General features: G+C 43.0%; 1 protein-coding gene across 1 annotated transcript in view; it reads right to left on the reverse strand.

Annotated features, from left to right (window-relative positions):
* Positions 1 to 5535: 5535 nt before the first annotated feature.
* Ppme1 (protein phosphatase methylesterase 1) overlaps positions 5536 to 24121 on the reverse strand; it is a 74543-nt gene continuing 55957 nt past the window's right edge. The window contains exons 8-14 of the mRNA XM_008852707.3: positions 21100 to 21165; positions 16149 to 16272; positions 12125 to 12254; positions 10968 to 11012; positions 8573 to 8637; positions 7967 to 8034; positions 5536 to 6732 (exon numbers count right to left, since the gene is read on the reverse strand). Coding sequence (XP_008850929.1) covers positions 6714 to 6732; positions 7967 to 8034; positions 8573 to 8637; positions 10968 to 11012; positions 12125 to 12254; positions 16149 to 16272; positions 21100 to 21165 — 517 coding nt within the window. The 3' untranslated portion in view covers positions 5536 to 6713. The remainder of the gene's footprint in view (positions 6733 to 7966; positions 8035 to 8572; positions 8638 to 10967; positions 11013 to 12124; positions 12255 to 16148; positions 16273 to 21099; positions 21166 to 24121) is intronic.

The following is a 24121-nucleotide window of genomic DNA, read 5'->3' on the forward strand; positions in this document are numbered from 1 at the left end:
ATCAACTCAGTTCCGTTTTTTCAGGAGCTTGAGAAGTCCGTGAGACCCTGTTGGTGAGGGGGCAGGGCTATCTGAACCTTAACATTCACTGTGTAGACGAGGTTGGCCTTGAACTCAGAGATTCACCTGCTTCTGCCTCCTGAGTGGTAGGATTAAAGGAATACGCCATCATGCCCTACTTAGGAATTAAGTTTTGATATATGTCAGAACACAGATGGACCTAAAGACATGCTTAATGAAATAAGTCAGACATGGGACATGTAGTGTATGATTACAGTTGTAATCCAGAACAGGCAACTTCAGAGAGACAGAATACAGAATGGAGGTGCCTAGGAACTGCAGGAGGAAGAAGACAATTGCTTATTGGGTACACTGTTCTGTTGTGGATGATGGTTTGTCCACAGGTGATGATGTGCAGGGCCACAGCATTGTGAATATTAATTATATGCTACTGACATTTGTATATGGTTAAAATGAAAAGCATTACGTTATTAAATTTTGTGTTTTACCATTAACATTTTGTTGAACTGGGTATATAATCCCAACATTTAGGAACCTGAGATGGGAGGATCTTGAGTTCATAGCCAGTCTAGGTTACATATTGAATTCAAGTCTAGCCTGGACTACATAGTCTCAAAAATCCAAACAGCAACAACAATCCTATTAAGTTCAAGGGCACCCCAGGCCAGAGGAAGGTTTATAGTACTAGCAGCATCCAGCCCACAAGTGCACACCAAGTTCAACTATCTACTTGAAAGCCACCCTACCAAGTGAGGGTGGGAGGGGGTCCCAATAGGCCTTGGATATAATGGCTTTGAGGTTAGTTTTTCCTTTGGTGATTCCTAGTCAAGATGAATCTCTTGTCTTTCTAACACCAGGACTTGTACTGTTTCCTCTCAGCTGCCAAAAGAAGTGAGTGTTTACTGTACTTCCTCTAAGTATCTCACAGGGCTTTGGTTCCCTGGCTAGTAAGAAAGAGGCTGCTGATGGGCTGGAGATGGCTCAGTGGTTAAGACCACTGGCTGCTCTTAGAGAGGACCAGGGTTCAGTTCCCAGCACCAACATGGAGGCTTACAACTATCTAACTCCAGTTCCAAAGGAACTGACACTCTCTTCTGGCTTCTGTGGGCACTGCATGCACATGGTGCACTTACAGAGATGCAAAGCACTCTACACATAACATAAAAAAGTTTGTAAATATTTTTTATTATTTATAGTAAATACAAATTTTAAGAAAGAGGCTGCTGAGCTGGGGGCATGTCTTCTGTCACCAGATCTATCTTCTGCACACCTGCCCCTGTCCATTTCTTTCTGGTGTGACTCGGGACATATAAGGGCAAGATGCTGGACTGGCAGTTGCACTGAGCTATATGTACCTAGTCCACACAGTGCTGCTGTTCAGCCTTGGGCAAATCACTTCCATGCTCAGAGCTGCCTCTCACCTGCAGGAGGTGCTGCTGAGCTATCTGTCTCTGTTCCACAAAGAAATGGAGTCTCCCAGGTTTTAAGATATATGCTTTTTTTTTTTTTCCTGTCTTTTTGAGACAGTGTCTCCCTGTAACCAGAGCTGACCTGGATTTGCTATGGAGACCAGGCTGGCCTTGAACTCACAAAAATCCACCTGCCTCTGCCTCCCGGGTGCTGAGATTAAAGGCATGCACCACCACACCCGGCTAAGAGATATACTTTTTAAATGGTGTAATCTGTGGCGTTGGCTATCCCACGCTTGGGCTTGATCAGACATCAGTGTCACTCCTCTGACCACTGGGAAAACCCTTTCTCCCTTACACTGTTACCAGCTCAGATCACCCACCAGTCCAGACAGTGGGCTAGTCTCAGGCTCCAGGGTTCCACCTGGCTACTGGCTGGGGATTTCTAGCAAACTGTAATGAGCAGAAGTCAGCTCGAGGAATACTGGTGCCTCTGGAGTTGATATGACTTACTGAGTCCTGGACTCAGGCTGCAAGTGTGTTGATGTTGGCTGCTGGCAGGGCAGTGGGCTGGGGCAAGTTCCAGGCTGGTGCCAAGCCTGCAAACAAAACTGCCTACAGGGAGGAGGGGACCCCAGGGGCTGCTATGTATGACTCTTCTAAATCGTCCTTGTTAATGTCTTGACCTCTTCCCTCAAACCCCAGTTCTCATGGCAAGCCCCTCAATCCAACATAATGCATTCCTGGCTCCTCCTCCTGACTCTGGTCGGTTTCTGTCTTGTAAACTCCATCTCCTCCTTGAATCCCTGTGGCCCTGTTCTGATTTGGTACAGCCTTGTCTTTGTCTGAAATCACAGTTGCCTCTTAACAGATGGACAAGCCTCTAGTCTATGAGTTACTATCGTCCCATCCCTGTTTGTATGCATGTACTGCCTGCATGTAGGTAAGTGCACCCATGTCGTGCAATGCCTGCAGAGGACAGAAGAGGCTGTCAGATCCCCTGGAACTAGAGTTACAGACAGTTGTCAGCTGCCATTGGGTGCTGGGATTCGAACCCCGGTCTTCTGCAAGAACAACCAGTGTTCTTAACCGCTGAGCCATCTCTCCAGCCCTCTAAGCTCATTTTAAAGGCCTCCTATGTCTTCCTGTCTCCAATGTGTCATTGGATGTGTGGGACAGAACAGGTGCTCAGCTTTAATCAGTGAATGGATAAATGCTCCCAAGAGAAGGTTAAGAGTGCCGGCTCACCTGTCTTTGACTCCTCTCAGCCTCAACATTCTGACACCCCACCCCCATCAGATTCATGACTGCCTCCAAAATGGGCCAGCTTTCCTTTTCATGGAAGGAATTTCCTTTGGACTTTATTAAAAACGTTTTAATGGGTCTAAATTTAACATTTTCACAACTTACATAATATATTTTGATGTCCACACCACCTTCCTCACTTGTTTCCCGTCCCCTCCTGCTGACCCCCTTCCTCTTGGCAACTAGCACCTCCTCCTGTTTTCATCTCATTTTTTGTGTGTGTGCCTCAATGAACTTCATTAGGGCTGTTTGTAGGAACATGGGCATCTTACTAGTGGCTGTACCACTGAAAAAAAGGGCTCTTCCTCCCAAACAACCATAAACTGAACATAAATCTTCAGGAAGGGGTGGGGCTCATGAGCCCCTTCTCATTACATGACAGGATGTTGACAGGCCCAATCTCATGCAGATCATAGCTGACTTCAAGTGCATTAGCTGCTATACCCAGAAGTTAGTGCTCCACACCACACCCCTCTATTCCTCCAGCTCTGACATGCTCTTTCACTCCTTCAACAACATTCCAAGCCTTGGAGGGTGTAGTGTGAGGTGTGAGGTATCAGTATGTATGTGCATGGTGTAATCATGGTCATGTATATGTGCATGTTTACCCAGGCACACGGGGGTGGAGGCCAGAGGTTTATGACAGGTGCTTTCTATCACTCTCCACCTTATTTTTTGAGGCAGGGTGTCTCATTAAACCCCAAGCTGGCTATTGCAGCTAGACTATTTGGAAAGCAAGCCTATCTTCGCTCCCCAGTGCTAATTATAGGCATGCCTGGTTTTACATGGATGCTGGGGATCTGAACTTGCTTCATGCTTGTGCCACAAGCACTTTACTGAACCATTTCTTCACCTCCCGACTCCCACTCTGACTCTTTAGCCTTTGGTTTGATCTAAATATGTTACTTCTGCCTCTGCTGCAGTCCTGCATTCAAGGGCCCTGATTTCCTTGGTTCCCTGCCTGAATTTCTGTCCTGTTCTATAGGCTTTGCAGGATATTTTTATGGCTAGCACATAGGTGCTCATTAAAGATATCAGAAATGAGGCTGGAGAGAGGGCTCAGTGGTTAACAGTACATACTGTTCTTACAGAGGACCCAGTTCAGTTCCCAGCTGTAGGGCAGTTCATAACTACCTATAACTCCAGCTCCAGAGCACCCAATGCCTCCAGCTTCTGCAGGCTCCTGCACTCAACATGTACACACCCTCCCCACCACCACATAATTAAAACTAATAAAAATTAAAAGGTATCAGAAGTGAACATATGGTCCTTTCTCTGCTAGGATCTGGTGGGTTGTCAGTAGACCTGGAATCAATGCATAGATGCTGCCCCCTAGTAGTGGCTGTGGGCAACCCATTCCACACCTCTGAATTCCAGTTACCTTGCCTTTAGTTGGAACGTCTGACTCTTACACTTGAGAGACAAATGCATCCATCCTCAATGCACTGTGCTATGCTATATAGGAAATATCCTCACACAAAGCTCAATTAACATTTCATTCATACTCAGCCTCTAGTCATTATGTATAGAGAGGCCTCATTTCTCTGTCATCTTTCTGTTCTTTTAAGTCAGGTTTCTGGGCCCAAATAACTTCTACCCAGATCCTTTGTATCATTCAGGAGGCAGTGTGCTATAGAGACAACCTGGGTGTGACTCTGACACTGTCACTTCTGAGCCATGTATTTAAATGTCTCCCTTCTTGTAAAATGAACATAAAAGTGCCTGTCTCACAGGTTCCTCTGAGGATTTGATAAGAAAATTAGATGATGTTCAAACTTGGTAATCATTATGACTTGCCTAGTGAACAAAATCAGAGTGCCCCTGAAAACCTCATGCTGCCCCACTGCAGGCAAGAGGGCATGCAGTCCAGAAGCATGCGGTGGCTGTGGCAATGAGAGCCTAGAAAACACAGACCAGTTCGAATTCATCAGGTCTGGAATGAAGACGGACCCTGTACCAAGCTTCCAGGTGTGGCTGATGCCAGTGGTCTATGGATCATTCTTAAGTCTGAAACAGAGGTGTGATAGACTAGGAACTATCTACTGAGTGCTTTTTATGTGCTAGCTGAGATTTGCCAGCTGAGTTATTTAACTTAAATGGTTCCACAGGCCCTGTGTGGTATGTGCCCACTATGTCCATTTTCCAGCCAGTCACGAATGGGTGGTCCTTACATTCTAGTTTAGGCAGCTTGGCTGGGAGCCTGCTAGGAAGATGACTCCACTTGTGTGGAGAGTGACCCTGGGGTAAGGGTCACCAGCAAGGGACCAGTAAGGAAACCAGCAAGGGAATGGCAGTAACAAGTAAGAGATGATGAGGTCTAGGCCAGGGAGTAGCTGGGAAATGGAAAAGGGGAATAAGGGCCAGGGTACTCTAGGTGTCCAGTCTGGACAGCTGAGCCCTGGCCATACCTACCTCTTACTGAGTTAGGAACCATGGAAGCAAGAGCAAATTTGAGAGAAGTTAGTTACCTGGGAAAGACACGTGGAGTAGATGGAGCTAAGTGTCTAGAGCTCAGGAGATGATCTGGGCTGTGGATAAAGCTTGGCGTTGGTGTAAGTGAAGCCTCTTAGTGATGGAAGTCAAAGGGGCAGACTGTCCTGTTCTGAGCCAACTGAGATGGGACTAGAGTCCAATTCCTTAGGCTGTAGTGAAGCCTGGCTCTGCCATCTCCTGGGTTCGGATCTGGGGAGCAGGTAGAACACAAGGTGGGCTATGTGGAAAGGGCTTTGGGATTTGGTGGCAACTAAAGTCCAATGGACTGTTCCCAACCCACAGATCAGCAAAAATAAGGGCAGCTCCATAGATGAATAAAGGTTGGGAGATATTTATTTTCTTTAAACAAGGTCATAAATAACAAAGAAACAAAGTAGGTCCCGGACTCTGGACCATGCAGCAGGACAGGGATAGGAAGTTGTTAGGTGAAAGATGGAGAGGGTTACACATCACCTAAGACAGTCACGGAAGATGGGCTTCAGGGGACTGCCCTACCTGCCTGTGGAAATGGCATGCCTGGGCAGCAAGAGGAGGCCGCAGTGCTGTGACGAGGCAGCTGGATGAGGGCAGAGACTGGGATATTAGGCTGTAATGTGTTTACGTAGGGTGCTATGAAAACCACAAGTGGTAACGAGCTGTGGGTCTAGAAGAGGCAAGTGGGCATTCTGCACACCTCCAGGAACCAACTATGAAAATGGTTAAATTCAGTCATTAAAAACAATTCCACCGGCTGTTGCCTGTGGTTTTGTGCGTGGGCTGTATTTAACCTGGGTTGCTCTGTGGCAGATAAGGACCCAAGAGACCCCTGGAGCAGCCTGGCCTCAGCCCAGGGCAGGTGCCCAGACGTGTGGGAGTGGGACAGTGGGCTCGCCCAGATGGGAAGCCATGTGCTTGGACTGGCTGGACCTGGTTTGCAGGCTGGTTTCTTGGGATGCTTGCTATCTACCACCCCTCCTTGTACCCAAGGCTGGGATTCTGGCCTCTCTGGATCTTCCAGACTTGGAAGAGTAAAACTGGGACACAGATACCTGACTGGGGTTTTATTTGAAAGGAAAAAATAAGGACCAGTGGTGCATTGCCCATCCCATGAGGTAGGGCAAGACCATGCCGAGAACAATCTCAAGGAATGGAGGTCCCTGAGCCTGAGGAGACATTTGGACCCAGGTGCATTGCCTGATGCCAGGAATACCCAAGGTGGTAGCTCTGGAGGCTTGATCCTAGGCACAGCAGGGAGAATAGTCAGAGGGAAGGGGTAAGAGCTGGGGACCCCAGACTGGGCAGGCCAACATTGGACAAGGGCCCAGGAAAACAATGCTTTTGACAGGAATACACGAAAGGGTTTATACATCTGGGGATGCCCATATACAGGGAGCCGGTGTCACATGGCTGGGCAAGATGGTGAGGAGACAGCGGCATCACAGTGGCCTCTGGTGCGATGTATTTACAACAGAGCTCAATGTAGAGGGAAGGATGGACAGCAGGTCACTAACAGCCAGGAAACACACTGTCAATGGTAGAGAGAGAAGGGGAAACAAATGTAACCATCACAAGCTTCTGTCTAGCTTTCCCCTTCCTCTAGGGGGCCCTCCCTAATGACCGCCAAGGCCCCTGCAGGCCTGTCCCATCATCATAGTCCCACTCAGGGCTAGACAGAGGGGCTGCTCTCAGTGGATCGTTCATTTGATTAGCATTCCAAATGGTCCAGAAGCCCCCAAACACTTTTTATTAAGAGAAATGAAGTCTTCACTATTGACTCTGGAGTCCCTGATGGTCAGTTGCTAGAGGGATGTCACAGCCTAAGGGCATCAGTTGCCTGGTTCACTGTACCAGGTTCCTGTTATCATGTCTAATGCCCACCAAGTCTGCCACTTTCATCTCCCTGGGCCTGGCCTTCAGAGTTGTCTAAAGCAGATGTTTCTTCTTCAAACTTTCTGTGGGTGGGGCACAAGTTCCCCCAAACCCTACCAAAATCAGAGGAGGCTTTCCAACAACAGGAGAGATGCCTGTGTGACATGGACTGAGAAGCAAGGGCCTCCTGAACTACACTAGGCGCTCGGGAGGTGGACCAGGAACACCTGGCTTGGGTCACCATGCCTTTCCTTCCTCCTCAACAGCCTAATGTGCCTCCCTACTCAGATGAAGCACTTCCCAGAATGAAGGCCTGGCTCATTTCTTCTTCCAGACCAGTAATTCTTTCATTTCTGCCTCCCTTGAGATGGAATACTGTCTGGAAGCAGTAGTCCTGTCTGTGGAGTACTGTCTGTGGAGGAGTTGTTCCTGGCAGTTACTGGGTAGAGGCCAGGGTGCTGCTCAACATACAGTACAGAGGACACCCCCTGCCACAGCAAAGAATCTTCTCCCCCCAAATGTCAATAGTGTTGGGATTGGAAACCATGCTCTAGATTTCTATACAATCTCCATGGCCTGCCCAGCTCTGCTCAACAGGAAGCAGGAAACAGAAACTTTCTGGTGAAGACTGATTCCCACCCAGCCTCTGCAGTGAGACAGGAGATGAGGCAAAACTCACACAGCCTCAGCAAGACCCTACTGAGCCAGAGCCCAACACAATCAATGAGGCTCAGAGGGAGCACACAATCGGCTCTGTGCAGAGGAACAACAGTACAGGCAAAGTGACCCAGACCAGGCAGGGCTAGGACGAAAGTATTCACAGCCCTATAGACACTGGAGTCCTGAGGTGGGCTAGTCCCCACTGGACTCACACACCCCATGGTCCTTACCACTGGAATCCTCCAATAGGCTCTGCAAACCTGTGCCGGATCAGGAACGTGGCCACGGCTTCTGCTACCTGTTAAAGGAAGATAGATTTCAAGTCCTTGGAAGTAAGTGCTAGGGCTTAGCACTGGAAGTCTTGTGGGCTTCCACTGGAAGGTGAGGCTCACCGGTATCCTCATGAGTCCCATAGTCTGGGTAGTATGATATCAAAAGGATCTGAACTAGAAGACTCACTGCAAGGGGGTGGCTCCAGAGAGCTCAAGAAGAATAAGGGCTTATTTATCCCCTTAAGATTTACAAAGTATGTTTCCTTAAGGAGTAAGGAATTTAGGTGGCAGTGCCTACTCCAATCACTCTTCTATCTGGCTTTAGCGGGTGATGAAGAAGCAGATCTTAACCACAGGACCTGGGATGAAACAGCAAAGACCAGTAGCTCCTCAGCCCAGACATAAAAGCCAAGGGATCACAGGTAGTCACCAGGAACAGGTTTGGGGAGCTGGAAGAATGACATAGTTCCTAAAGGAGCTGCTGCAGGTAGTACAGGCTGACTCAGTTCTACACATTTCCTGTGAAATTCCAGTTCCTCCAAAGTCACCAAGTGCCAGCCTCACCTTGTCAGGGGCATCCTCATGGACTGCATGGCCACACTGGGGTAGGACCTGCATCTGGAACTTCCCTGGAGAGGAACAAAGCCAGACAACCTCAGGGATGAAAAATGGTCCCCTTACCGCCTCTGCACCTTCACAGGTCGCCTGGCAGCCCAGGAAGGCCTCCCCTCAAAAACACTCCAGACACAGCTGCCAAATCTGATGAGTATGCTGACTTTTATAATCATAAACTTGGGCCAGACGCCCTCCCTTCACTTTTTCCTTCTATATCAACTTAGTGTAAATTTAATTTGGGTGGAAAAAAGCAGCTCCTGTCCTCATAGGACTTACACTCCAGGGGGAAAGTAAAACAAACAAAAAAAAAAACCCAACTTTTTTTTTTTTTGGTCTTTTTGAGACAGAGTCTCCCTGTAGCCCTAGCTGGCCTGGATTCGCTATGGAGACCAGGCTGGCCTCAAACTCACAGAGATCCATGCAGCAGGTAGCTTCAAAGGTGAAACTGGGCATGTGGGCTATGAAAGTCTGGGAAAGGGGCTTTACTAGCCAACAGAAATCCAGACAGGCTTCCCTATAGACAGAGCAGCCTATCCAAAAGGAGAAGGCATGGAAATAAGTCTGACACAGTGCCTCTGAGAGTGGTTAGCAAAGGGGCTGAAGAGGAAAAGCAGGGACCACATATAGACCTCTGTAGGCTGTGTTAGGGAATTTGAAATTTATTACTACAGAAGTTACCATACTCAACAATGTGCCAGACACTATAAAGTGCACTTTCTCACACTGCCATATGGAACACTGCAAGCTTACTACTAACAGGATTTTGCTTGTTTCAGTTCTTGGGACTGAAACTATGGCTTCAAGCATACCAGGCAAACACAACATTAAAGAAGCTGGCAATTTGAGGCTGGAGAGATGGCTCAATGTTTAAGAGCACTGGTTGCAGCATCCACATGGTCGCTAACAACCATCCTAACTCCAGTTCCAGAGGCTCCGATGTCCTCTTCTGACCGCTGTGGGCATTGCACAACATGAGTGCACTTGCATGCAGGCAAAACACTTAAAAAAATTTTTTTGAAAAAAGAAGTTGGCAATTTGGGGCTGGAGAGATGGCTCAGCAGTTAAGAGCACTGGCTATTCTTGCAGAGAGCCCAGGTTCAGTTCCCAGCACCCACCATGGTGGCTAACCCACGCTCGTAACTCCAGTTCCAGAGGATCCAATGTACTCTTCTGGCCTCCGCAGGCACTGAACGCAAAAAGTGCACTATATATACATATAGGCAAAACCCTCATACACATAATAATAAACAAATAATTAAAAAAAATAATTTGGCAATTCATTCAAGTCACAAAACTGGTGACAATGACTCAAATCCAGGACTGTCTGATTCCAAGGCTTGTTGGTGATCAACACTGATTTCAAATGCTATTCAATACTGAATCAACTGCTTTTGGACAGTCTCACGGGCTGGGCCAGAGACTTCTGTCCACCTAGCATCAAGCACAGGTCTTTAAGGAAAGGTTTGTTTAAACTGTCTTTCCAGAATTACCATCAGAACCAACAAAATCAGTCCTAGTTCATGGTCCTACCCCAGGACACAAGAGTATGGGAAAAAAAATGTGTATATCATTCAAGAGACTGCAGAGAGCAATAAAGTCCTGGAGAGCTTAAGGATGGTTAAAGAAGCAGTCACAGAAACCTAAGCAGAGATGTCTAGCATATTCAGTATATGGGCCAGGACTGGAGCTCAGAAGAGAGGCTGAGTCAGCTGTTCAGCTTTGACAGTGCTCAGGTATAAACAGAAACCACAAAAAACTAAGCAGAGAAGCAGAGTGGTCAAGAACAGAATTTGTCTGAGCCTGAAGCCTTGGACTTGGTGCCTTCTCTTCTTGCAATCCCAAAGTTGGGATGTTGACTGACTTTGCCTTCACAGTGTCTTTCGTTTACACTAAGCAAGAAATTTCAGAAAACTGGTCCCACCAGCCCTGCTGCTCTAGGACCCACCCTTGACCTGTAGTTTGTAGCTACTATTTCCCTTTCTAAAAGGGAAATGCTAATAAATAATAAAATGCTAATATTTAGAGTCTCTCTATTCACAATATATATCTATGTAATAATACTTTTCAAACACATTGCTTCACTTTAATCCTTTTAACTTAGAGACACAGGTAATGTTATACCTCTCATTTTTAGATGGGAAAAAAAAAGACAATTACTGTTCAGAAAAGTAAATACTTAATATAATCACAAGGTGGGTCAGGAGAAATGGCTGTCAGATGAAGGCCTGACTATAAATCTCAAGTTCCATTGTACTTCACCATCTAGGAATACCAGCATTCACACAACTGCCCATTTCTCTGCCCTCAGAAAAAGATCAAAGGGCATAATTTCTGGATAACTTACCCTGCATCTGGCCTATGGTAAGATCTTTATCCAATCTATCAACACCTAGAACAAAGCAGGAGAACCTGTGAGTAGCTCACTAGAAAAGGCCTTGTGAAATAGGTTTTGCTGATCAAGTACTAAGTGAAAATTGTTACAAAGCTGCAACTGGATGGCACTCTTGGCTCAGGTTAACTCCAACCCTAACTCCCAGAGGCTATATTCTCTCCCTATGATATTTTCCAGGTTTCGATTTCTGGGGAATCATGCTTATTTAATGATGTGTATGGAAATGAGGTTCTACTGTTTCGATTCTCATAATATTCAGAACATTATTATACTGTTGTATGTAACCCTAGGGCGTGCACTTGGGTTTGACCTGGTACGAAGGCCAGGCCAAAATCATGCCATGGTGACTGGATGCTAACACCCCATTGGGTTTAGGGTCTGTAGGTGGGGAGGTTAAAGGGACAGCTGAGACTAAACAGCTCTTTACTCTGGAAGTCACTATTCATTTGGTTAGTATTAATAGTTTTAATGAGACCATCTACTCACACTTCTATGGACTGAACTGTCCCCCACAACTCTTGTTGAAGCCCTAACTAGCATTTGAAGATATGGCCTATAAAGAGGTAAAATTGTAATGGTGTGGTACTGACACAACAGTATTAATGTCTTTATAAGAGACAACAGAGAGCTCAGTCTTGCTTTCTTCTGCTATGTGAAAGCATGAGAAGGCAGCGTGTGCAAAGTGGGAAGACAACTCTGAGCCGAACTCAACCCTAGAGATACCCTGATGTCAGTCTTTCAGCCCCCAGACTGTGTGAAAGTATGTTTCTACTGTTTAAGACACTTAATCTATGGTATTTAAAAATATATATTTATTATTTTTATTTTATGTGTATGCATTGCTTGCATGTAGGTAAATGTACCCATGTTGTGCAATGCCTGCGGAGGACAGAAGAGGCTGTTGATTCCCCTGGTACTGGAGTTACAGACAGCTGTTAGCTGCCATGTGGGTGCTAGGATTTGAACCTGGTCCTTCTGCAAGAACAACCTGTGCTCTTAACCGCTGAGCTATCTCTCCAGCCCGAATCTATGGTATTTATTATGGCAGCCAAGCTAACTAACCCCGCCCTGCATCCCCCCCCCCCGCCGCCCCCCATACACACACTTACCAGCCAAGAGCAGCAATTTAGGAATAGGACAACTAAGAAAGAGATTGGATAAGCCCCGAAACCAGCCATCCCAGTACTTTTCTGTTTTTGCCAGTTCAATTCTCCAGGTATACGGATGATCTTTCTTGGTCTGTAGGAATAAAAGTAAACGCTGAGTCTCTGAGGACAATGCTTAGGTGAACAGGAAAAAAACTAGGTCTGTGGGAAAAGGAAAGGAAACTAGTACTTATTAAGGACCTATTATACCCCAGAAATTTTAATATATACTTAGTACTTACAAGTCTTGTGTAGGCTGTTGTAATTCCTACTTTAGATCACTTGAAATTCTCTTTTTTACCTCAGTTTGGTTTCTCCTGGCTCAGATGATTCTCCTGCCTCAATCTCCAAAATAGCTGGTACTACAGATGTGTGTCAACATACCCAATTACTTCTCTTTGTTTTGGTGAACTTAGGAAACTTTCTTAAGATCACAATAGTAGTTAATTACAGAGCCAGGAATGAGCTTTTCTTATAAAGACCACATTATAGTAAAATAATGCTTACAAAATATTAAGTGAAAGAAACAGTACAACATATCATCTAAGAAAGAATTAGCCTCTAAAAAATGTGATATACTTATGGGAAAAAACAAGGTAGAAAAATTCAAATTAGGCGGCTGATTTCTGAGTAGAGTACATTTTTCTATTTTGATTTATGATGATGATATAATATTCCCATAAGGGTAATTCTAAAAAGAAATTATGACACAAATCTGAAAAAAGTCAACATCTGTTTTAGGTTGACAACTGGAAAGTGGATGGGACATAGTACACTATCAAATAAAAGTATTAAGTGAACTAATCAATGATTCTTTATATTTTCCTGCATATTGAAAAAAGGTCAAATATTATAAATAAAATAACTAGGATACTGCATCAACTACAATATGAGAATATAAATGTAAACATGAGAGAGTAACCTCACATGTTAAAGATCAATGGATGAGTAAGATGTTCACCCCACCCGAAGTGATCCACAGATCCAGTGAGACCCCTATCAAAATCTGAACAGTAGTTGAGGATTTATTTTTTTCTAAAAATTATATACAATCCCATGAGACTCTGATAAAAAACTTTTAAAAAGAGAAAGACAACTGGGGTCCTCATACTTTCTGATTTCAACACCCTTACAAAGCTGGGGTTGGAGCGATGGCTCAGCAGTTAAAAGCACGCACTTCCAGAGGACCTCAGTTCTGTTCTCAGCACCAACATTGGGCAGCTCACAACCTGCAATAACTCAAGATCTGGGGTGGGGGACAATGCCCCTGGCCTCCACAGGCACCCCTACATATATGTACATACCCCCCACAATTAAAAATAATAAAAAATAAATCTTAAAAAATTTCAAAGCTGCTGTCATTAAAAGTTTGAAGTTAGGAATATAGCTCAGTGGGAACATGTTTAGCTTGTATGAGGTCCTAAGGTTAAATTCCCAGAACCACAAAAACAAAATAGAAGTTTGGTACTGCCATAAAGACAGACAAAGGAAACAGAAATCCAGAGAATGAACACAAAATACATGATCTAATGATCTCTGATCAGAGTATCAAGATTATCAATGTGGAATAGGCAGTCTTTAACAGAGAGTCTTGAGATAACTGAACAAATACACATATTATACAAAAGAATAAAGATATGCCAATGGCAATAAGCACATGAAAAAATGTCCAATATCAACAGGCATTATGAAAATACAAATCAAGACCATAATCAGAGCTGGGTGTGGGGGTGCCTGTTTGCAGTCCTAGTACCTGGGAGGCCAAGGGAGAATTTCACATTTGAGGTCAGTTTGGACTACATAGTAAGATCCCTATCTCAAAAAAACCCAAGTCAAACAAGCAAAAACTCCCACAATCATATTTCATACCCATCAGGATGGCTCTCACCAAAGAGAGAGACAGTGACAGTGGCAGCTAATGGAAAAACCAGATTAATGGGACTGAAACGTGTCCCAGTGCTCTGAAAACAGTGCTTCAAAAAGTTAGGTAGTTATATTATCCAGCAATTCCCTGCCTAGGTAGATACCTAAGAAAAAGAAAACCCTACACACAAAAAGTTGCAAACAAATGTTCACAGCAGTATTATTCACAATGGGAAAACAAGAAAACAATCCAAATATTTATCAGCTGATGAGGGAATATTTACAAACATAAAAAGAAACATTGAAGCACGCTACAATATGAATCAACCCTGTGAACTCTGTCCGACAGCAAAAGAACCCAGTCACAAAAGATCACCTTATATAATCCTTTTTGGGGGGAGGCGCTCTTTTTGAAACAGGGTCTCCCTGTAGCCCCAGCTGGCCTGGAACTCACTATGTAGAGCAGGCTAGCCTCAAACTCACAGATTCACCTGCTTCTGCCTCCCAAGAGCTGGGATTAAAGGTGTGCACCACCACGCCCAACCTATATAATCCATTTATAGTTAATGGCCAGATGAAGCAATTTATAGGCAGAAGGCAGGTCAGTTTCAGATGGGAGAGCTGGGGAGAAATGGAAAGTGACTGCTAATGGATGCTCAGTGTTTAACGACTTCAGCTTGCCCTCTCAAAAACACTTCCAGGGTTTATAAAATCATGTAAGAGTCTTTATTTTTTAAAAAATTGCAAAGAAAAAAAAAAGAATTGGAATTAGAAATCAGGAAGGTCTAAAAAGCTCAGCTCTAATTTTTATGTGCAACTATGGGCAAGAATCTGTAGCTGAGGGGCAAAATGGTGACTGCTACAATGAAGAGCTAAATGAATTAGCAATGATAAATGTGAAGCATTCCAAATACTTCATGCACAGAAAAGGTAAAAAGTAATTGACTGTGTCACTTGAAATCTAATAAATATTTGCTAGATTACTGTGGGCAAGTCTTTTAACTTGTGGGTAGGGGTGAGCAGTACTGATGCTGTTCTAGGGACCTCATGCATACATACATACATACATACATACATACATACATACATACATAAATAAGGTTCAACAGGTTCTCACTAGTTGCCTGGGCTCTAAATTCACCATAGTCCAGGCAGGCCTTGAACTTAGGATTCCCCCTTGCCTTGGACTCCCATGTCTCTTCATTTCTGAATTAAGAAGCTCCTATATCACAATATGAAAAATCTCCCATTGCCTTTCATGGTTTTGGGAGGGCCAAAGAGATGAGGCATTATTTATAACTTTGTAAACTCTAAAGTACAAAGTATTTTTCTAAGCATTGATCTTAAGGATGTCAGGAAGATCCTCATTAAATAAAAAATACTGTTCAAAATGTACTCTTGCTAATAGCAGCATCTCCAAATGCAAAGGGTAGGTAGTTACAGAAAGTCTATTATTTGCCATTGGTAAGATGCTTATAATCCATTATAAATCATTAAACAGTTGCCCCAAAGCAGCACTTTCCATTACTGTCCTCAAACAAACTGCCTGACCAGCTACTTACACAAACCTGAACTAAACACAATTTGTTTGCTTGGGATATGGTTTTTATGTAATTAGAGGATGGCAGTAGTCAGCACTGACTATCAGGAGGCCATAGCATCTTTAAATGTGGCTCAGATCTAGGACTTGATAGGCATAACTTCAAAAAGAAAAGTGTTAAGTGGTGCCACAACTTTCAGTTCAGACAGGAGATGGACTGAAATAAACTGTCAGAAAGTTTCCTCAAGGACATAAGTAGGCCTTGAAAGATGGGTAAGATCTGGATAGTCATAGGGAGGAGGGGGCTGGAATTGAGATTTTTTTAATTCTAAGAGAAACTACAGGAAGAAAATTAAAGAAGTGAGAAAGGCTGGTGAGAAAGCAGCCCGAGGGTGGTATACCTGGTGAGCTTTATCCAATCGTGAGATTTTACAGACAACCTAACCCTATTTTAGGATGTGTCTCTCTGCCCCCTAAAATATCTAATTTGGACAAAAAGAACAATACCATCTCCTCTTGCCTTCCCCACCCAACCACACTCAGAATACTACCCCAATCCTTCTGAGAATGCAGGCCTTCACTCACCTCCATGTCATCTTCCTTTTTCCTCTTGTTTACTGACTCACTTCCTTCTTCATCCTCTTCTTCTTCCTCTATGATTCCTTCTACTATAGATTTTGAGCCTTCTGGACTTGTAATTCCTTCACACCTAGAATTTTTTTTTTTTAAAAGTGGTATCAGTCATGCCTTTTCCATCAAAATTATCTTAGACATACTTATGGCCTTTTAACTGTTAACTAAACTTAACGGTGCTCCTGGGAAGATATGAAAATGTGTGTTTCTAGGGCTGTAGAAGGTCTTGACCAATGTGCAGCTATTCATCAAGAGCTAGTTTCCAGTTCTTGTACTAATAAGCACCACAAAAAGGAAGTGATCATTTTCTAAGACATAGTGACATTAGTTTTATTGGTATTTATGACTTATTTTTATTTTATGTGTATCAGTGTTTTGCCTGCATGTATGTAACTGCACTACATGCATGAAATGCCCTTAAGTAAGAAGAGGGCATTGGATCCCCTGGTACTGGAGTTTTGGATGGCTGCTAGCCACCTTGTTGGTGCTGGGGACCAAACCTGGGTCCTCTGCAAAAGCAGCCAGCACTCTTAACTGCTGAGCCATCTTTCTAGCCCCTAATTTATAGGTATTTTTATATAACACTTATAGCAATTCTCTAAAGTTGCCCTGATGAGTGAAGAAAATTGTCATAGTGGGTAAGGCTATGATGCAAACCACGCACAACTTACCCTGAAGCAAAGCTGTTCCCTGCTTATAATAGAACGAGGCTCACAGAGCATGGAAAGAAGTCTTACTTCTTAATCAGCTGATAGAGGTTGGCAATTACAATGACCTCAGCCAGAAAAGCATTCAGATTAGATTATCTGATCCAAGCATTTATTGTTGTTCTTTCTTCTGCAGAGATGGCTAGGTGGTTAAGAGCACTGGCTGCTCTTGTAGAGGACCCAGGTTTGAGACCCAGCACCCACATGGCAGCTGACAACCATCTGTAATTCCAGTTCCAGGGAATCTGATGCCCTCTTCTTACTTCTGAGGACACTGTACACATGTGGTGCACTTACATGCATGCAGGCAAAATATTTATATACATAAAATAAAAATAAATCAAAAAAAGTTTTAATTCATTAAAAAATGATGACTTCATACACACACAAGGCACAAAAGTAGGAGGGAACCTATTGGTAAGAAAGGATTCAGCGAGAAGAGGGGTGATGAGAAAGGGTAACGGGTGAAAATGACAAAAATTCTTCATATATATATGCAATTGTCAGAGAATAAAAAAATTTTTAATTTAAACAATCAATGACAACAAAAAAGGTAACTCTTTACTATGTAATTAGGTAGAAAAAGTACTATTATATGATCAGTGGGTATGATAATTCCTTTCAGAGGAAACTCTATGGAAAAAACATATAGGCAAGTATATTCTAAGTGGATTCTAAGGCCTGGAGGCAGCTAGTGGCAAGGTTTTCTCTGCATGATAGAGATGATTCCTTTCTTGCCTTTGAGGAGAGAACATGACAAGGGAGAACAGAGAATACAGAGAAAAAAGGAGGAAGGAGGGAAACAAATTTCCTTTTCCTTTTCTAGCTTTAAAACAGGGTAAAGTATGTTCTCAAATGTTAAATGAAGGTTATTTTATAAAACTTGAGGTGTTGCAGGGTGTGGTGGTGCATGCCTTTAGTCCCAGCACCCAGGAGACAGAGGCAGGATCTCTGTGAGTTCAAGGCCAGCCTGGTCTACATAGTGAGTTCCAGGACAGCTGGGGCTGCGGGGAGACCCTGTCTCAAAAAGATAAAAAAAAAAAAACCCAAACAAACAAAAAATGAAAAAAAAAAACAAAAACCTTGAGATGTTAAGTTTCACATTAAATTTACAGACACAGTATGATTTTTTGGGGGGCGGGGGAGGGTCTTTTTGAGGTAGGGTTTCCCTGTAGCCCCAGCTGGCCTGGAGCACACTATGTAGATCAGGCTGGCTTTGAATTCACAGAGATCCACCTGCCTCTGCCTCTGCCTCTACCTCCTGAGTGCTGGTTTTATTAAAGGCATGCACCACCATGCCTAGGGACCTGGTATGATTTTAAGAATCATTTAAACAAATGTGTGCATATTTCCAAAGCTCATGAATAAAAAAGCTCAAGGCTGGGGGCTGGACAGATAGCTCACTGAATGTTCTTGCAGAAGACCCGGTTTTGAATCCCAGCACCCACATGGCAGCTAACAACTGTCTATAACTCCAGTTCCAGGGGCTCCGACAACCTCTTCTGTCCTCCACGGGCAATGCATGACATGGGTGCACTTATCTACATGCAGGCAATATATGCATACACATAAAAAATAAAAATAATAAATAAAATAAAAAAAGAAAAGCTCAAGGCAATTTCACCTAGATTACGAGGGGCAGAAAGGCTGCAGCTATCTATGTGAAAACACACTTTCAAGAAGCCTGATGATCTGAGTTCAATCACCAGCACACATGTAAAAATGGAAGGGGAGAACCAACTCCACAGAGTTGTCCCATGACCTCCATATGAACACTATAGAATGTGCATGGCCCATCACACACATAAGGGTTTATTATTTCTTTAAAGAGAAAATATGAGCTGAAATAAAATTTGATAATCACTGACCTATCTGCATAGAAGCTATGTAATGTCCTCGTAAAATGCTTTAACACTGCTCATATTTGTCAGATTTCAAAATATTTAGGTATTGAAAAGTAAACAGTCTCATACCTGTGTCAAACTTTTGTATTCTCTCTGCCTGACATTACTACAGAAGTTGCCTTTGAAGGCATGAAATCCATACCACAGGCCTTAAAGTCAAACACACAGCAGCAGTTTAAAGCTCAACTTTATCCTCTACTGGTTGTGTGGTCTGGAAAAAGTTGTTTATGTCTCAGAATTTCCATTTCCTTACCAATAAAACAATACTAACTACAGCACAAGGATTCACTTGAGAAATTCAGATTGTGGAAAATCCTATATGGCAAACTAGGTTTCCTAGACAAACTATAAGGCAATGGGGCAGAGGTGGGAGAAGGGAGACAAAGTGGAACCTATAGGTTCAGAGACACTTAAGAGAGACATAAGAGACCACTTGATAGAAACCAGAAGCTCCTTGAGACAGATGTTTTGCCCCAGCCCCACTGTAAATAGCTACATCCCTATCTTGGTTCTGATGGAGTGCCATAGCTGCAGAAAAGCCAGACAACCCATTTCTCCTGCCAGGATGTCTCTCTGCTATCCCCACTCCACTGTTGTCAGCTAGCTACATCAGCAGTGAAACAGTTTGTTTTGTTCTGTTCAAGCGAGCAGGTCCAGGAAAAGGGCCCAAGGATACCTTAACTCAGATCCACAACTGTGTGTGCTCTCTTTAGTTCTAGCCCTACAAAACCTGCAACCCCCACCTTTGCACAGCCTACATTTCCTGTGGAGAAGTTGTCACCTTGCTGAATAAGCACTGTTCAGACTGCTGAAAGGTCTGGCTCTGGTCATTTACTTAAATTTTAGTCTTTCTCTGTTATTCTAAATAACACCTCTTATATACCTTATTTTGATTTTAACATTCAATGTACAAATTGAACAACAGGGTGACGAGAGCTAACAATAATGTAGTGCATATTTCAATAATGACCAGAAAAGAAGATTTTGAATGGTTTTACCACCAAGAAATAAATATTCAAGGTGAGAGATACATTAATTACCCTGAATTAATCATTGTATAAAATATATACAATGTTGAAATATTATATTGTATACCATAAGTATATACAATTATCATGTGCAAATCAAAAATAAAATCTAAAAAATTGAGACAGCTATGAATAAAATCTGATTAGATTTTGGTGATATTGTTCATTTTTTAGGTGTGATACTGTCATTGTTATTATGTACAATCTTTTCTTCTTGAGCATACTGAATTCTCACAGAAGGAACTGTATTTGGATGGAATTTGCTTCAAGATATTTTGTGTTTATAGGAAATAAACAGACATACACAGAAATAAAATAGACAACACAAGACTGGCCATAAGTTAAGAAGCACTGAAAACAGGCAATGAACACACTGGGGCTCACCAACTACTACAAAATGCAATGTTTCAGTAATCCACAATCTTAACAAGAGACTGTGTGTTTTAAATGCTTTGCACAGTCCCTGGCAAATAGCAGGCACTTGATAAGGCCAGTATCATTTCTGTCATTCTTGAACTTCTCTGTGGACGGTATTTTCTTAGTTCACCTAACGATACTGGCCATACTAGGATTCATATAGCTCCATCAAGAAAGATAAATTAGGCTAAATAATCTTTTTTTAAATTTATTTGTTTTTATCTTATGTGTATGCATGTATTACCTGCATGCATGTAAGTGCACCCATGTCATGCAATGTCTGCGGAGGACAGAAGAGGTCATTGGATCCCCTGGAACTGGAGTTACGGACAGTTGTTAGCTGCCATGTGGGTGCTGGGATTTGAACCTGGGTCTTCTGCAAGAATAATCAGTGTTCTTAACCGCTAAGCCATCTCTCCAGCCCCAGGCTAAATAATCACCTGAAGAAACTGGTTTTCTCTCCAGAATTTTCATACTTTAATTTCCTAGCAACAGGGTTTGGCATGGAAGCAGTGTGTTGTCAGAGTACTGAGACCACAGTTGCCAACACACTAACACTTCGGTAAATTCCTAATGTTTCCCCACTGCAATGCCCACCTTTTAGCACTGAGAGTTGTGCTAATATAATCCAGTATTATAGACTTTGGGGTTTAGTTTTTAAAAAGAGAGAGAAATGGAAAATATCCGTATGGTTATTATAACAGAACTCACTTGTAAAGTCATCTAAAATAATGAACACATTTACCAATATGATAGAATAAATGTAGGACCAAAAAAAAAGCAATCTGTAATTCTCTAACCATGTTCCATCCTCTTAAAAAAACTCAAAAGATAAAATAAGACCTACTGTTTGACTTGGCCAACCATTGAGACACGGGCAGACTCTAGGTTTCGAATCTGACCACTCTTCACACTAGGAAAGAAGAGGGAGAAAAAAGAGATTATTCAACACTCCTCTTATCACAATACTAGAACCAAAAGAATAATTTTGTGGATTCTGTGGGATCTAACAAAAAGTTGTAGTGACCTGTGCTGATTATGGAGATTACCACTACACTCTACTTGGCTAAAATGACTGTGAGTCAAGCAGTAAAAATTAAGAAAAAAGATTTCAGCCCTTTCAAAGGGTACTGCAAGCCAAGTCTGTATATAAGAAGCACATCAGTGTGGTGGCACACACCTTTAATCCCAGTACTCAGGAAGCAGCAGAGGCAGGCAAATCTCTGTGAGTTCAAGGTCTCTGGTCTACAGAACGTGATCAGGCCATCTGGGGTTACACAGTGAGAGACACTGTTTCAAAAAACCAAAACAAACCAACCAACCATAGCACATCAGAAGGAGAAAGAGACACAAGCATATAACATTAATACAAGGAGTCAAGGTTCAAAGGAAGTGTTTTATTTCAATGAAGAGGCTAAAAAAAGTCTCCAAAAGTTTCTGCCTACAGTGAGAACTGAAAACAAGGAGTTAACTATAAAATAAGAGAGTAGTCAGAGCACTGTAGGCAGATGGCACCCTGTGAAGATGGTACTGTGACTGAGAGTCACCAGGAGGATGGTTCGACGAGAAGAATAGCAATGGAAAGCACAGGAGCACTGGGACAGAACACAGCTGTTGGCAGTGGCCAGCTTCCAGGGCCCTGAATGCTGCTGTGGTCTGAATGGGTCCCTAAAGTTCATGTTCTAGAAACTTAGTTCTCACTGCAACAGCAGAGAGACGGGCCTCTAAGATATGATTAGGCTAGAGGCTCTGCCTTCATATATGGATTAATTTCCTTATCTCAAGACAAGGTTTGCTGGGCTGGAGAGACGACTCAGAGGTTAAGAATGAGCACTGCTCTCGCAAAGGTCCTAAGTTCAGTTCCCAGCACCCATGTTGGGGAATCTAACACCTTCTTCTGGTTTCCACATATACCTCCATGTGATCACACACACACACATCACACACACACACACACACACACACACACACGAATACAAATGTTTTTAAAAGTTTTTAAGTGAGCTTGATCCCCTCTTGTTTTCTCTCACTGGGAGATGTTTTCTGCATTGTGTTATAGCAAGAAGGCCCTTACCAAGTACAAACCAACCTTGGACTTTCCAGCCTCTAAAACAATGAGCCAAATGAACATGTAGTGTTTATGAATTACCCAGTTAATGGTATTCTTTTACAGCAGCAGAAAACAAAGTCACACATCATGCTCTCATCTAAACACTAAACATTAGTAATCTGACTTCATTTAACTTACAAGATCAGATAAGACTGAGTGTATTCTGGGTGTCATAGTCACAGATGTACTATAGAGTTTAGAGTATCTGAATATATTAGTCTTCTAGTATTTGTCTACTAAGTACATTTAAGGACAAAGCAAAATGACTGTATGTCTCATAGGGAACTGGAAACACTGCCTGAAGCAGGCCAGAACACAGCGCTTCAAATTTTTAGCTTAAAAAAAGTCATGCATGGGGCTGGAGAGATGGCTCAGCGGTTAAGAACACTGACTGTTCTTGCAGAAGACCCGGGTTCGAATCCCAGCACCCACATGGCAGCTAACAACTGTCCAAAACTCCAGTTTCAGGGGATCTGATGCTGTCTTCCAGCCTCTGTGGGCACTGCGTGACATGGATGCACTTATACACATACAAGCAATATATTCATACACATAAATAAAAATAATAAAACATTGAAAAAATAGTGAAGACACAACATTTTATCTGTTTTACAGTGAAATAAAAATAGAAGTTAGCACTTCTAAAATCTGTAGCTCTCTCACATAATACTCTTACATATTTCCCATATGGATAGTTGGGCCTAAAATTTTTTTTTTTTTAAGTCATGTAGGGGTTGGAAGGTGGCTCAGCGGTTAAGAGCACTGACTGCTCTTGCAAAGAACCTGGGTTTGAGTCCCAGCACCCACATGGCAGGTAACAACCAACAACCATCTGTAACTCCAGATCCAGGGGATCCAACACCCTATTCTGAACTCTGCAGGCACTGCATGACACCAGTGTACTTACATACATGCAGGCAATACACTCATCTATATAAAATAAAAATAATAAAAATAATTTTTAAAAAGTCATGCAAATTAGGGGTTGGGGAAGCCCAGTGGTAAAGTGCTGCTAGCCTCGCTTGTGCCCAGTCCTGGAAACCTGTCACTATTGAAAAACAACCATGAAAAATGTTAAAAACTATCCCCTCCCCATATTGACATTGTAGCATACTTTAATGAAAAATAAAAAGAATCAAAACTACGACTTCATCTTTTGACCACCAATTATGTTTACAAATGTATCATTAATACATATATGTATATATTTCTAATCATACATTCTGCTTTGATACCTAAGCAGGTAACTATGAAATATTTCTTCTTCAAGGCCAGCTCTGAGTACTGGCTCCCATCCCCTTTTGCTTCTAAACTGAGATTGCGGCCTGCCACTCTTCCCTCTACTGTATCTTTTTTCGGGGAGTCTTTTTGAGACAGGGTCTCCCTGTAGCCCCAGCTGGCCTGGAACTTGCTATGTAGATCAGGCTGGCCTTTGCCTCCCAAGTGCTGGGATTAAAGGCTTGTGCCACCACTCAGGGCCTTGCTGTATCATTTTTTATAAGCACCCTGTCCTGACTTAAGGACATCCCCAAACCACCTTCATCACTTACCTGCTTTTCTATAGAGCAGAACTCCTCAAAGAGCCCATCTTGTTGCATCCATTTTGTTACCTCTCATCCTTTCTCCAGCCTGTATTCTCATCTTATATAGAGTTGTGTGTGTGTGTGTGTGTGTGTGTGTGTGTGTGTGTGTGTGTGTATTCTTGTCCAGTGGGCACATGAACATGTGTGGATACCAGAGATCATCCTTGGGTATCATT

Source organism: Nannospalax galili, unplaced genomic scaffold (assembly GCF_000622305.1).
Source record: "Nannospalax galili isolate Female #2095 unplaced genomic scaffold, S.galili_v1.0 scaffold686, whole genome shotgun sequence".
Taxonomy (NCBI): Eukaryota; Metazoa; Chordata; class Mammalia; order Rodentia; family Spalacidae; genus Nannospalax; species Nannospalax galili.